The sequence below is a fragment of the Equus asinus genome, chromosome 10, assembly GCF_041296235.1.
Source record: "Equus asinus isolate D_3611 breed Donkey chromosome 10, EquAss-T2T_v2, whole genome shotgun sequence".
Taxonomy (NCBI): Eukaryota; Metazoa; Chordata; class Mammalia; order Perissodactyla; family Equidae; genus Equus; species Equus asinus.
The window spans coordinates 32,375,045-32,390,914 of NC_091799.1; the positions used below are offsets into that span (position 1 = coordinate 32,375,045).

General features: G+C 36.8%; 1 protein-coding gene across 13 annotated transcripts in view; it reads left to right on the forward strand.

The window, feature by feature from the left end:
- The window catches only part of PTBP3 (polypyrimidine tract binding protein 3), a 103,748-nt gene that overhangs the window by 69,516 nt on the left and 18,362 nt on the right, over nucleotides 1–15,870 (forward strand). For all 13 annotated transcript variants that reach the window (XM_070518984.1, XM_070518994.1, XM_070518997.1 and 10 more), the window contains 2 exons: nucleotides 5,643–5,753; nucleotides 7,084–7,258. In XM_070518984.1, coding sequence (XP_070375085.1) covers nucleotides 5,643–5,753; nucleotides 7,084–7,258 — 286 coding nt within the window. The remainder of the gene's footprint in view (nucleotides 1–5,642; nucleotides 5,754–7,083; nucleotides 7,259–15,870) is intronic.

Consider the following 15,870-nt stretch of genomic DNA (forward strand, 5'->3'; position numbering starts at 1 on the left):
ATATCTGTAGTTTTTTAGGTTGTTGATTTTGGTTGATACATTTGTTTAAATAATGAAAAAATCTTCAACATCCTGTTTTATGCAAGAAATAGTATCAGCGATAATTTTTTGACAGCCTCTTTTTTCTGACTTAAAATCCCTGATTTAAAAAGGAGTGTGAGAAATTCTCTATATATTTTTTATACCTAAGCATGAAAGTGAACAAAGCATAGAATCCTGTAAAAAGCACTGGTAGTAGTTCTCCCTGATAAAGTACCATCAGTGTAGAGAACAACTAATTTAAAAACTGATGAGAACTCAAGCCTCCTAATGTGAAGTCCAGTGTTTTGTTTTGTATGCTTGTTATATTTTTAACTAATACTTCATGTATACATACTCTCAAAATGGAACATGCAGTTATTTGCTACTGTTTACATAAACATTTGACGTCCAGCCCAAAAGCTTCATTTAGTTTTTGTCCCCTTTAACTACTTACTGATTCCATTTCGCTATACTTGTCGTCTCATATGTTAAAATATTAAAACACTAAAACATATTATATGGTTATTTTCATATTTATATATCAATGTACTTTGAACAGCATGATGCCATGCCAGTCCAGAATCATTTAACTGTTTTCCAAACCTTTGGATTTTTACTACTAAGTGAAGAGTCATAGGAGTGTGTGTGTGCATGTGTATTTAAGAACTGAAATGCATCTTACCCTATTACCACATTTACACATAAGGAAAATGAGACCCTTAGAAGTAAAGTTAATTTGCCATAGTCATTGTACCAATTGGCAGTAGAGCCCAGGTACATTTCCCAATACAGTTTCTGTGCCATGCCTGTAAATTTCAAAATATAAAATTTATTAAAGCCTTCTGTGGGGGCCGGCCCCGTGGCACAGCAGTTAAGTTTGCACGTTCTGTTTCTGTGGCCTAGGGTTTACTGGTTCAGATCCTGGGTGTGCACCTATGCACTGCTCGTTGAGCCATGCTGTGGCAGACATCCCACATATGAAGTAGAGGAAGATGGGCACAGATGTTAGCTCAGGGCCAGTCTTCCTCAGCAAAAAGAGGAGGATTGGTGGCAGATGTTAGCTCAGGGCTAATCTTCCTCAAAAAATAAATAAATGAAAATGTTTAAAAAAAAACCTACTGTGTTCCCTATGATGGTTTCCTGAGTACCATTTTCTGAATATGTGCATTTGTGAAGCATGCTAGGGAGGGCTTTGACAGTGGTATCCATAGCCACCTTTTGTTCCCTAAAAGGGTTCAGCAGTTACTTAAGTGATTGGCTTTGTTCTTGGTGGATTTTCTTCTTTTCTGTTTGTCCCACAAAGTGACATTGAACACTCTGTGATCCGTCAGCAGTGTGTGTTTGGCTTTGCTACTGTAACACTGTACTACTGTTGACTTATACTGATTTACAAAAGATGTTCTTGCACCTGTGGCTCACCGCCTTCAGTCAGCAGTGAGCTTAGCCAGGGTCATATGGTCCTGTCCTGTCATTCCATTTATCATCTCCCTGAGAGCAGTAAGAAACCTAGTTTTTTTCCCAAAAGATCATAAGGTCCTTGAGGTGAAGAGCAGTAATTCTGAGAGTCCTCCACAGTGACCACGGGGATAGGACTCCCAGCCTTTCAGGTGTAACACTCCCTTGTTTAATCCTCCTTCCCATTTCTGTTGGAGTAAAACCAGACTCCTTACCAAGGCCCTTAAGGTCCCCACACGCAGACCTCTCTCCATCTCTAACCTCATTTCCTAATGCTCTTCTGCTCATTTAGCACTCTGGCTGTTCTGGCACTTTGACCCCGCATCCTTCCCCGAGCTCGTTCCTGTCTTAGTCCATTTTTGTTTTCTGTTTCTTAGGCCTAGAACGTTCTTCACTGAGAGAGTCACTTAGCTGAATCTGCATCATTCAGTTTTCAGCTCAAATTCCCCTCCTTAGAGAGTCTTTCTCTAATTACATTAACTAAGCCCTCTCCCCCCGGCACTCTATCCCATTAGCCAACTAAAGTGTAGTATAGCATAATGGTTAAGGATACAGGGTTTGAGCGGGTTTGAATCCTGCCTTTACCACTTAATGCCTCTATAGCTTTGGGCAAGTAACTTACCCCTTCTCCATCTTTGTCTTATTTGTATAACGGGGATGAAGATGGTGTCTGTTTTGTACTTTCATTGTGAGGATTACACAAATTAATGCATTTAAAGCACTTAGAGCAGTGCCTGGGACATATTAAGTATTCAAGAAATGTTAACTGTTATTATCAAATGCTAGTAAATTGCATTGTAAGAAATTGATTCTTGCCCTTGTAGTTTTGTGAGTAAGATATAATTTCTGGAAGTGTGGAGTAGGTTACACCTGTTATAATTAATTAGCGGATTATTTTATATTCTTTGCTGAAGAGTTGGCATTAGCTAAACTGGTTTCTAACGTCTGTAGAAGCTAGTATTTTTCCTTTAGCTCATGGAAGGCGGATTGAGGGTGACTGAGAAGTGGTGCTATTTCAGATGAGGCAAGTTAGGGGAGGTGTTTCCAATATGATGACATTTGAATAGAAACTTGAAGGATATGAGGTTGTAAGTTACCTGTATATGTGGTAGAATAGTGACCCATTCAGAAAGAACAGCAAGTGCAAAGTCCCTGAAATGGAAGCATACTTAATGTGTTCAAGTGTCAGAGATAAGCTATGTCATTGGAGTGTGAAAAGTAGGGAAGCCATAAATGCATGTATTTGAAAGGATTTGCTGATGGGTTGAATAGATGTGGGTTATGAAGAGAAAGAGTAATCAAGAATGCCTTTCAGATTTTGGATGCGAGCCTCTGGTAAAATAGAGTTCTTATTCTAAGTTAGTAAAGACTAGGGAGAGAAAAAGATTTGGGGCAGGGATGGGAGGTATAGCAGGAATCAAGAGTGTGTTTTGGACATGTTAAGTTTGAGATATCTATTAGACATTCAGGTGGGAGATGTTGAATAGACAATTGGGAAATCTGGATTGGGCATAAGGAATTCAGGGCTGAAGGTTTGGTGATCATCAGCATATGGGTGGTAATTAATGCCATTGGATTGGATGGCCTCACCTAGGGAGTGTTTGTAGATAAAGGGATGTACATTACATCCCCATGACTTACTTTTTTTTATAACTGGAAATTTGTACCTCTTAATCCCCTTTACCTGTTTTGCCCATCTTCCCATCTCCCTCCCCTCTGCTGATCACCAGTTTGTTTTTTGTATCTATGAGTTTGTTTCTGTTTTATCTTTGTTTGTTTTGTTTTTTAGATTTCACACCGAAGTGAAGTCATACAGTTTTTGCCTTTCTCTTACTTATTTCATTTAGCGTAATCCCCTCTCGGTCCATCCATGTTGTCCCAAATGGCAAGATTTCATTGTTTTTTATGGCTGAGTGGTATTGTCGTGTGTGTGTGTGTGTGTGTACACCACCTCTTTTTTATCCAGTCATCTATTGATAGACACTTAGATTGCTTCTATATCTTGGCTATTGTAAATAATGCTGCCATGAACGTAAGGGTGCATGTATCTCTTCCAGTTAATGTTTTAGTTTTCTTCAGATAAATATCTGGAAGTGGAATTGCTGGATCATATAGTAGTTCTATTTTTTAATTTTTTGAGGAACCTCCATACTGTTTTCCATAATGGCTGCACCAATTTACGTTCCCAGCAACAGTGTACAAGGTTTCCCTTTTCTCCACATCCTCGCCAACACTTATTTTTTGTCTTTTTGGTAATAGCCACTCTGACAGGTGTGAGGTGGTATCTCATTGTGGTTGTGATTTGCATTTCCCTGTTGGTTAGTGATGTTGAGCATCTTTTCATGTGTCTGTTGGCTATCTGTATGTTTTGATCATTCTTTTTTGATAATTAGAAAGCAGGACCATTTGCCTATTAAGGACACTCATACATAGTATTTGATAACAGCCTTTTTTTTTTTTTATGGTTTTTTACTGAGGAAGATTGGCCCTGAGCCAGTCTTCCTCTTTTTTCTTTTTCTTCATTTTTTCTACCCAACGCCCCAGTACGTAGTTGCACATCCTAGTTGTAAGTCATTCTAGTTCTTCTATGTGGGATGCCACCATGGCACAGCTTGATTAGCGGTGTGTAGGTCCCTGCCCAGGATCCAAACTGGCAAACCGCAGGCTGCCAAAGTGGAGCGCACAAACTTAACCACTTGGCCGTGGGCCAGCCCTGATAACAGCCACTTTTTACCAGCATAGGGAGTACTTAAATCTTTTATTCTTAGGAGCAGAAGGTCAAGTTTCTGGCTTATTAAGATCCAAAATTAAAATGGGATGTTAGAGGAAAACAAAATGCATTGTAGTAAACGTGGCCGTGAACCTTTGTGGTGGTAAAGTAGAATAAGTATTGTAAGAGCGCTGGTAGACAGGGATCTGTCAGGAAACCTTCCCCGCCCTCTCTTAATTCCTCTTCTCCAAAGAGCCTTTCTTTCTTTCTTTTTTTTTTTTTTTTTAAGATTGGCACCTGAGCTAACAACTGTTGCCAATCTTTTTCTTTCTCCCCTGCTTTTCCTCCCCAAATCCCCCCAGTACATGGTTGTATGTTTTATTTATGAGTCCTTCTAGTTGTGACATGTGCCACCTCACTGTGGCCTGATGAGTGGTGCCATGTCTGTGCCCAAGATCCGAACCGGCAAAACCCTGGGCCGCCAAAGCGGAGCGCACGAACTTAACCACTCAGCCACAGGACTGGCCCCCAGAGAGGCCTTTCTTCACCACTCTTGTACCTTCCCAACTTGCATTGCGGTTCACTCTCATCCTTTTCCTTTATTTTTATTTATAGCACTTTTTTATGACCAAACATTTGTTATTTATTTGCTTGTTTATCATCTTCATAAGAGCAGAGACTTAGGCTAATCTCTGTTTTGTTCACTGCTTATTTCCCAGTGCCTAGAACCATGCTCTGTGCGTATTTGATGAATTACTACAGCAGCCTCTAATTTTGTGGTTTCTCTGTCTATAAAATCTCAAAAAAGTAGGAAGGCCAGCCCCATTGTCAAGTGGTTAAGTTCAAGCACTCCACTTCAGTGGCCCAGGGTTTTGCCGGTTTGGATCCTGGGCACAGTCATGGCACCACTCATGAAGCCATGCTGAGACCGCGTCCCACATAGTAGGACTAGAAGGACCCACAACTAAAACATGTAACTATGTGCTGGGGGGCTTTGGGGAGAAGAAGAAGAAGAAGAAGAAATAGAAGACTGGTGACAGATGGTAGCTCAGGTGCCAATCTTTAAAAAAAAAATGCTTAAAAAGTAAATGCTGATTCTCAAGGTGAAGTGGTTGATCCGTGTGAGTGTTCTACGTCCATCCGTATGCTTTGTAAGACCATTATCTTACAGCATTAATTCTTGCTGTAGCCTCCTGTTAGCATTTTGCCGTTTATGACATGCTATAAAATAGGTTAAATATGAGTGTTTATTGTGTGTCAGGCGCAGTTTTAAGTCACACATGGATGTTGAAACATTAACATCTTAGGCTTGATTTATGTCATTTTGGTACCAATAGTTTTAATAGAGGAAATTATTTTCATTTAAAAATGGGGTTCATGAATCAAATTGTATTTACAAAGGAACACTAACTTGATTTTTTTCCTTAGATTTGACCTAATGTGAACTTTTTTCCAGATATTTTCTAAATTTGGCACAGTCTTGAAGATTATCACCTTTACAAAGAATAATCAGTTTCAAGCCTTGCTTCAGTATGCTGACCCACTGAATGCGCATTATGCCAAAATGGTAATTATAGTGAGCTAAAAATTACTTCTTTCTCCGTATGAAATGGTTTCAAATCACCTATCGTTTCTCAAATCTCTGGGACTCATTTCTGTTTGTCATATTTAAAGTCTAGAGTTGAGCACAGTACTCCTGACATAATCTGACTAATAAAATAGAATTATCTTGCCCTTGTGCCTTCATTTACTTCTATTAAATCAGCTAAAGATTAATTGATTTCACTATTTTTGCACCCATATTCGGTGTTGAATCTTGTTGAGCTCTGAATTGGTGAAGACATTAAATCTTAGGAAATAAGCTGCTGGCAATTCAGTGTCTTTTTTTTTTTTAGTACATGAGTTGCTTGACTTTTGACAGGATTTTAGAACTTCACCTTCAATTTGGTTATATTTGACCCATCTCCTGTTGAGATCTCTCCCTAACCCTAATTCTGTCTTGCATCGGTATCTGATGTATTTCTAATTTCTTTTCAAAGATAGGGACTAAGGTTTATATTACTTTTGTGTGCCATACAGTGTCTGGCTCTTGATTAGGAAGATAGCCTTTATATTTATTGTACCTTCTTCTTGTGCGTATGATTTTGTACCTTTATGATGGCATACTTGTCGATAACTATTACTATAAGTCAGGGGTTTTTGTGTATTTTTTGGTTGTATTTTTATGTGTTTTAGCTTCTGGTATCTATTTTTATAAATTTGAGCATTCGTTGAAGCCATAAGTGGCTACAAATATCCTTTTGGTAAACTGGTATTATTGTGAAGGGAGGGGTTATTGATCTTTAGTCTTGTATCAGAACTGACTCCAAATTTTCCTTGGCCTATTATTCAGATATTCAATGTTCAAAATAAATTTACAAGAGAAAAAATAAGTAGCCTATAATATTTCATCTATTGTGGTTCTGACAAATACCGTTTATAAAGGCTTTATCTTAACCTATATAAACCAGACTAAAAAGAATTAAGATGAAATGTAAAATTAAAATATCTTTAAATATTTGCTATGGACAAAATAACCATAATAACAGCTAGTACAGTGTACGGTAATGTATAATAGTCTTCCGTGCTTTTGCATTTCTCCTCTTTCATTTGATTTTACTACTAACAAGATAGAGATTATCCTTATTTTACAGGTGAAAAAACTGAGTTAGAGATTCTCTTTTTCTCTCTTAGGCTCACACAGTTAGTGACAGAGGTGGAAGATAAACAGATCTTTGGCTTTTAGTCCAGTGCTCTCTGCTTTACACCTGATTGCTACTCTGTGTCAAAGTAGAGGCTACTTGATTTATCATTGTTGTTGTCTTGCAAAACATGAGTTCCTTTCTTACATGCTTTAGGCTCTGGATGGCCAGAATATCTATAATGCATGCTGCACTCTGCGTATTGACTTCTCCAAGCTCACCAGCCTTAATGTGAAATATAATAATGACAAAAGCAGAGACTTCACCCGCTTAGACCTTCCTACTGGTGATGGCCAGCCATCCCTTGAGCCGCCTATGGCTGCTGCTTTTGGTGAGTAGTTCTGTTTTGAGTCACGAAGCAAGTTTTCTGAAGTTGCAAGTTTCAGTTATTAATCCATATATGTCAGTTAGCCTTTTTCTTGGATTCTGTCAGGATTTCTAAAGGAAAGCAAGAGTCTCAATGTTAGTAGATTCTATTAGTTGGCAAAACAAGTGAATTTCTGAAATTGAGTCGCAAATTTATTTTCTAATATTAATATTACTCGTTCTTTATAAGCTGTACAACCATTTGCTTCAAGTTAATAGTGTTACGTATTAACGTTTGTTTAAATATGTTGGTTTATAGTCAACAGAACATTGGCATAAGTGCTCTTGGGAGAAATAATTTTCCCTTTTTAAGTAGTAATATTTTAAAACAAGGGCCTAAATTAGTGGTATGTTCTTCCTTTATTCAAAGAAGAAGATATATTTTATTTTGCTTTGTTTTTTAAACATCAGAGCATCCATCTTTACCATAAGCTTATGTGAAGTTGCATTTTTGCATTAATAAAAATACAGCCTTCTGAATTGTCTCTGTAAACGTCACATTGAAGCGCTTCCTTTTTTATTTAAAATTAGTTCTCAATATATTTATACTTTCAAAGTGAACCTTTCTGTAAAGGAAGAAGCAGTGGGGGACCCAGTTGGTGTATCGTTAGGTTAACATATGTACTTTGTGGTTCTGCAGTTCTCAAAAGTGTGGTTTATTATTTGAAGTATTGAAGTTTTATTTCCCTTTGTGATTGTTTTCCTTTCCCAAATGACAGCATAAAATATTGCTAATTGAGACCCTAAGTGGTATTTAGTCCATTTTCATTGAGAAAAAAGAATTTTTGGCCAAATGGTTGTCCAAAATTTCTTAGGAAACAGTTTGTAACTTTAAGATAAAAGCTTTTTGTTGTCTGTAACTGAAAAAGTCAAGTGAATTGTTCAGTTCATGTTCCTAAAATTTTTAAAGTTTCTGTTTTGGTCTGACCAAATTTTTGTGTTTTATATTTGTTGCCAGCCTCTACTTATATGTCTGATTTGGCAGACCCAAAAGTCTTTGAAATTACCATTTCAATAACAGTGATGGAAATTAAGGCTCTCAAGTTTGCTAAAACTTGGCTATCAAATGCAGAACTGCACTTATCCCAGTAATTGAATATAGACTACTGGTATAATTAATCTTCTGCATTGTGGGAGGAGAACATTTTAAAAATATGATTAAGAATTTGGGTTTCTGAATATGAAATAGAATATTAACATCCTTTTTCAGTGTATTAGTAAATCCTTAGTCATTGCAAAGTAATGTCTACATCCTAAGATAAGTGATTCATCAAACAAAGAATAATACTTTTTTATATATCCTGTGAAAGTTTACTCTGCCTCTCACTAGTATTTGACAGAGTTCACTATTCCCTCCTTTTTTCTCTTGGCTTCTGAAACACCACAGTTTCCTGCCTTTTTTCTTACCTTTCTGGCTGTACAAGTTGCCTTTTAAAGTTCTTAGGGATAAGTTGTAAACACTCAGTCCCTGATTTTAGTGATATATATTATACTTATAGAAAAGTTTATAGAATATGTAAATACATTTTTTAATACCCTTGTGATTACCCCCCAGGTTGAGAAATAAAATATATACACATACTGAAGAAACACTCTTTGTAATCCTCTCATTGATTGTGTTCCTACTCTCCCAGCCCCAAGATAACTATAGTCTCAAATTTGATCATAATCGTTCTTTTATTTTTCTGCGTCTTGCTTGTTTTTTTAACCACTCATTATGCAGCCCTAAGTGCTAATTTAAAATCTTTTCCTCTTATATTTAGAACTTTATGTAAATGGAATCGTGCTGTTTATTTTGTGTGTGTGTGTGACTTGTGATTCATCCACATCCATATATGTAGCTATCGCTTATTCTCAGTACTGTGAGATACAGATTCTTGTATAATACACCACAGTTTGTTTATGCATTCTCCTGTTGATAGACATTTGGGTTATTTTAGTTTGTGGCTGTTTGAACAATGCTGCTATGAAATTTTCCTGATGTACTGATGAGTTGAACTTATTTGTGTATTGGTCATTCTCCCTTATGAATTTTCTCTTCCACTCTTTTCCCTATTTTTGTGTTTGGTTTCTTGTTTTTTCTTGTTTATTTGTAGGAATTCTTTATATATCCCAGACACTAGTCCTTTCTTGGTTATGTGTGTTGCAAATAGTTTCTCCTATTTTTGGCTTATTGGTTCATTCTCTTTGTGGTATTTTTATGTAGTCAAATTTCTTTGTCATTTCCTTTATATTTTGTGTTTTGTTATAAGAAATCTTATTACCCTGACATTATAAAGATATATACTTATATTCTAAAGTTCATGGTATTTTAGTAAATTTTTGTTGAAACAATTTAAGTTACAAGAGTAGTACAAAGAATTTCCTTGTATCCTTCATTCATATTCCCCAGTTGTTAATATCATGTCCCATTTGCTTTATCATCTCCTGATTTTGTGTGTGTGTGTGTGTTGGAGGGGGGTTTGGTAGGTAGTTTTTTCCCCCCCTGAATCATTGAAGAGTAAGTTGCAGGTATGATGCCCCTTTACTTCTAAATACTCATCATGTATTTTCTAAGAACAAGGACATTCTTATGTAAATACAGTTCAGTTATCAAAATCAGGAAATTAACATGTATACAATACTATTATCTACGCCATAGACCTTTTTAAGATTTTGCCAGTTGCAAAATCGTATTCTCTATACAGGAATTTTTTCTGGTAAAGATCCAAACCAGTATCAGGCTAATTTATTTGTCATGTCTCCCATTTTTCCCCTCCCCAAAGCCCCAGTACCTAGTTGTATATCCCAGTTGTGGGTTCTTCTAGTTCCTCTGTGTGGGATGCCACCACAGCATGGCTTGATGAGCGGTACTAGGTCCATGCCCAGGATCCAAGCCAGTGAACCCCGGGCTGCTGAAGTGGGCCGTGTGAACTAAACCACTCGGCCACAGGGCTGGCCCCTGTCATGTCTCTTTAGAATCCTTTAATTTGGAACATTTCCTCATTCTTTGTGTTTCATGACCTTTGCATTTTTTAAGAGTTCAGGTTGGATATTTTATAGAATGTCTCTCAGTATGAGTGTCTAATTTTTTTCCTGAAATTATGTGTCTTTCTTAGTTCATTACATCAGGAGGCCCATGATGCCAGTTTATCCTATTCCTGGTGGTATTAACTTTGATCAGTTATTAAAGTGGCTTGTACCAAGTTTCTTCCCAGGAAAGTTACGGTTTTCTTTTTGTAATTATTTGTAGGGAAACGACATTGAGACTATATGAATATACTGTTCCTTATCACTTTTCATCCTTTAGTTTTAGCATCCATGTCCGAAATTGTTAACTGATGGTTGCCGTATTGGTGATTTGCTAATACCATCATGCTTTCTACATTTATTAGCTGGGATTTTATTATGCAGGACTTCTTTCTTACCACCACTTCCTTCCTTCCTTCATTTATTTTGCATAAATTTGGCATATAACATGGGGTGAATTTAAGGTGTACAATGTGTTACCTTTATACATTAATATAGTGTAATATACTTGCTGATTAAGTGATATTTATCACATAATTGTAGTAGTGTATTACTGTCTATATTATACTGTGCATTACATCTCTATGGCTTATTTGCTACTCGTTATATTTATTTATATTTTCGTGTCAGTATGCACTTGTAGATTCTTATTCTATGGGTTATAATTTTGTACTATCATTTTTCATTTTATGTTCAAACTATCCCAAATTTGGCCAGTAGGAGCTCTTTCACTTTGGCCTATGTGGCCTTTTGCCATGTCTCCATCATTGTTTGAGCACTCCCTTCTTTCTGGCAGAAGATAATTTCAGATTTTTACCTTCCCTGCCTTAACACTGCAATCAGCCATTTCTCCAATGAATCCTGGTTCCTTTTAGTGGGAAATGACGTTTGGAAATCAATGTCTAGGCGTTAGATGTGCTCATTGCTAATAGAGAATCATTGTTTCTAAGCACTTTAAATGGACATGACTAAGATAAATATATGTATGTACTTCATAAATATATTTCTCTGTGTTTTTGTTTTAAAAAAACCACAAGTTTTAACTGATACCTCCAATTCTAATCCAGCACCCTTTTATATTGTAACGCCCTTCTTCAGGAATGAGAAATCTAGTTTTCATTAGCCTCAATTTTACTTATTTGCTCAATTATATAATATACAAAAGGTATTTTCAGAATTGCTAACATATACCATTAACCTTCAGCTTAATATTTGCTTAAATAGTTTTCTGGGAGTTGTTCATTGGTCTGTTTGTCTTTCCTTTCGTCATTACTACAAGTCTCACTATCTGATAGAGGAAGTCTTTTTACCTTATTCTTCAAGAGTATCTTGACAATTCCTGACCATTTACACATGAATTTTAGAGTCAGCTTGTCAAGTCCTCAAAAAAAAATAAAGCTACTGGGGTTTTGATTGGATTACGTTGACTTTATAAGTCACTTAGAAGATAATTGACCCTCTTACAGTAGACTCTTCCAGTCTTTGAACACTGTACATCTCTCCATTCATTCGAATGTTCCTTAACATCTTTCAGTAAACTTTCAGTAAAGTAAAGAGACTTTTCTCTGTAAAGATTTGCATGTTTTGTTAGATTTATTCCTAAGAACCATACTTTTTAGATTCTCATTTTAGACCTCTTATTTATGATCTGTGAAACCTTGGGCAAATTGCTGAACTGCTCTGCTCTTTTCTTTCTTCATATGTGAAATGAGCATAAAAATAGTACCTAACTGGTAGGCTTATGATGAACCGTAAATATGCTAATGTAATGAAGAGTTTAGAATGGTTCCTGGGAAAGGTACAGTGTAAGTTTTAGCTATCATTGTTACTTTGTTTTCTAGCTGTTGCTAATATAGAAATGCATTGTTGTTTCTTCATTTCATATTCAGCAATCTTGATAAACTCTTAATAATTTCTTTTTCTTACTTTAGTAAGATGCACTGAACTTGTAAAATTTGTATAGAAATGGGAAAAGAAAATAATCAAGCCAGTTTGTAGTGTTGAAAGAATAGATATATTGATTAGTAAAGCAGGATAGAGAGTCTAGAAATAGACCCATACCTATGTAGTCAGTTGGTTTTCCACAAAATTGCCAATGTAAAATTCAAAAGGGAGGGGTCAGCCCCGTGGTCGAGTGGTTAGGTTCGTGCGATAAGCTTTGACCGCCTGGGGTTTCACTGGTTCGAATCCTGGGTGTGGACATGGCACCACTCATCAGGCCATGCTGAGGCAGCATCCCACATACCACAACTAGAAGGACTCACAACTAAAATATATATATAACTACATACTGGGGGGCTTTGTGGAGAAAAAGGAAAAATAAAATCTTTAAAAAAAAATTCAAAAGGGAAAGAAAAATCTTTCAACACATAGTTTTTGTACAGGTGGCTATCTATATTGGGAAAAAAAAACATTGATCCGTATCTCACACCATACTGACAGATTGACTTGAAAAGAATCTTAGACCTATATGTAAAATTTAAATCTATAAGACTTGTAGAAGAAAACATAGAAAATCTTTGTAACCTCTGAGGACATGCAAAGGTTTCTTAGAACACAAAAAAGCACAAACCATAAAGGGAAATTTATGCAAGAAAACCAAGGGGACCGGCCCAGTGGCTGAGTGGTTAAGTTCCTGCACTCTGCTTCAGCTGCCCAGGGTTTCGCCTGTTTGCATCCTGGGCGCAGACCTAGCACCTCTCATCAAGGCATGCTGAGGCCACGTCCCACATTAGCAGAACTGGAAGGACCCACAACTAGAATATACAAGCATGTACTGAGGGGCTTTGGGGAGAAGAAGAAGAAGAGGAAAAGAAAACCAAAAGGCAAGCTACAGACTTGAAGAAAAATATTTGCAACACATGTATCAGACAAATTAATTATATCAGGTTATATAAAGAACTCGTATAGTTCCATAATAAGAAAACAAAGAAGCCAGTTTTGAAAATGGGCAAAAGATGGTGTATGAATGGCAATAAACACATGAAAAGATGCTCAGCATCTCTGGTTATCAGAGAAATGGAAATGAAAATCACTAAGATCTTACTGCATGCCCATTAGAATAGCTAAAATTTAAAAAGCTTATTGTACCAAGGATGTGGAACATCTTTCTCTAGCATAGTGTGTTGGCGGCAATGTAAAATTTAGGTCCAACCACTTTAGAAAAGAGTTTGGCAGTTTCTTAGAGTTTTAATGAGCACCTGCAATATGACCTGGCTATTTTACCCCGTCATTTTCCCAAGAGAAATGAAAGTTTGTGTCCACAAATACTTGTACATAAATAAATGTTTATAGTAATTTTATTTGTAATGACAAAATCTAGAAATATTCTATTCTAAATTCTAGAAATGTTCTGTAGGTGAATGGATAAACAAGATGTAGTTTATCGATGTGATGAAATATTTTTCAGCAACAAAAAGGAATAAGTTGATAAGAACAACAGGGTTATGCTACATGAAAAAAGCCAGACAAAACATTATTATGAATGAAAAAAACCACATTAAAAAAGACCACCTACTCGGGGCCGGCCCGGTGGCGCAGCGGTTAAGTTCGCACGTTCCGCTTCTCGGCGGCCCGGGGTTCGCTGGTTCGGATCCCGGGTGCGGACATGGCATTGCTTGGCAGCCATGCTGTGGTAGGCGTCCCACGTATAAACTGGAGGAAGATGGGCACGGATGTTAGCTCAGAGCCAGGCTTCCTCAGCAAACAGAGGAGGACTGGCAGTAGTTAGCTGAGGGCTAATCTTCCTCCAAAAAAAAACAAACAAACAAACAAAAAGAGCACCTACTATGTGGTTCTGTTTATATATAATTCCATAAAATGCATAGTAATCTGTAGTGATAGAAAGCAGATTTCTGGTGGCCCGGGGACAGGATTTGGAGAGAGATAGATTACAAAGGGACACAAGGAAATTTTTGAGGTGATGGAAATATTTTGATTATGATGATGGTTTCACGTGTTTTAAATATACATCAGGACTCTTCAGATAAGTACCTTTTCTATGTGTACAGTTTATTGTATGTAAATAAGAAGAGAGAAATAAGTGACATCATTTCAGTCAAATCCTGATGACCCTCCAAAAATTCCCATTTCTTTCAGAGGAAATGCCCATATCCTTAAATTGGATTACAAGGCCCTATACCGTCTACTCCAGTTTTACTTTTTTGACATATGTATCTCCTTCGATGCTCCCCCATTGCTCTTTCTGCGTACCAAACTGACATCTCTCCTGTTTCAAAACATGTTAAGTATATTCCCACCTCTGGATAGTTCTACTGGTCATTCCCTCTGCCTGGAGTGCTTTTCTCCCAGAGACCCTCAAATTTTGCTCATGCTGCCTTCTTTGACCTACCCTGACCAGCCCTCCCTCGGTACTCCTGAGTCTTTCTGTTGTTTTTATAGTGCTTATCACTTTCTTACCTTATTAACTTAATTACTGTGTTTATTTTTTATTCTGTTTTTATCACTTAGAATTAAGATTCACCAGGGTAGGGTTTTTTTTCTATTTAGTTTACTGATTTTTGTGCCTGGCACAAAATAGGCACTCAAAAAATATTTGTTGAATTAATGTTTATTATTCTGTTTTTCCTACTACTGTTTTTGAAGTTTAACACTGTTTTGTATTTTCATCTAGGATTTTTTTTTTCTTCTTCTTCTTCTCCCCTAAGGCCCCCTGGCACACAGCTGCATATTCCAGTTGTGAGTGCCTCTGGCTGTGCTATATGGAATTCCACCCCAACATGACCCGATGAGCAGGGCCATGTCCGCGCTCGGGATCCAAACCAGTGAGACCCTGGCCCCCAAAGCAGAGCGCTCGAACTTAACCACTTGGCCACGGGGCAAGCCCCTCATCGAGGATTTTTTTTTTCATCTAGGATTTTTAACTTCTGTATTTATTTTACCAAAATATAAATTTAATGGTACTGTACCCTTTCCTTGCATAATACAATAACTTCAGGACACTTTAACTCCTTTTACCTCCTCCTAACTCATGATATTATTTAAATTTTTTTAAACTTTAACCTGGCAGTGTGTTAGTATTGTTTTATACCGTCACTATTAATTCACATTAAATCATATATGACTCTTTGGTCTTTTCATTCCTTCTTGCAACTCAGATATGCCATCTGGGATCACTTACCTTTTTCCTGAAGGACATCTTTTAGCATTCACTTAAGGAAGTCTGTGGTAACGTATTTGAAGTTTTTATTTGTCCAAAATGTCTTTTTTTTTTTTTTGGTCAATTTTGAAAGATATTTTTGCTTCGTATAGAAGTCTAGGTTGACAGGTATTTTTCTTTCAGTATATTACATCATTTTATGATATTCTGATTTTCACTGTTCTTAGAAAGTCAACTGTCAACTAAACTTCAGCTCTTTTCTCTCTGGCTATTTTTTAGACATTGTCTTCATCTTTGATATCCTTTGATAGTTTCTTTGATAGTTTCAGTGTGATGTGTCTATTAAAGGACTTATTCTGAGTAGAGCTCATTAGGCTTCTTGATTTGGTGGATTGTTGTCTTGTATTGTTTCTAAATATTATCTTGTCATATTTCCTCTTCCCACTGTT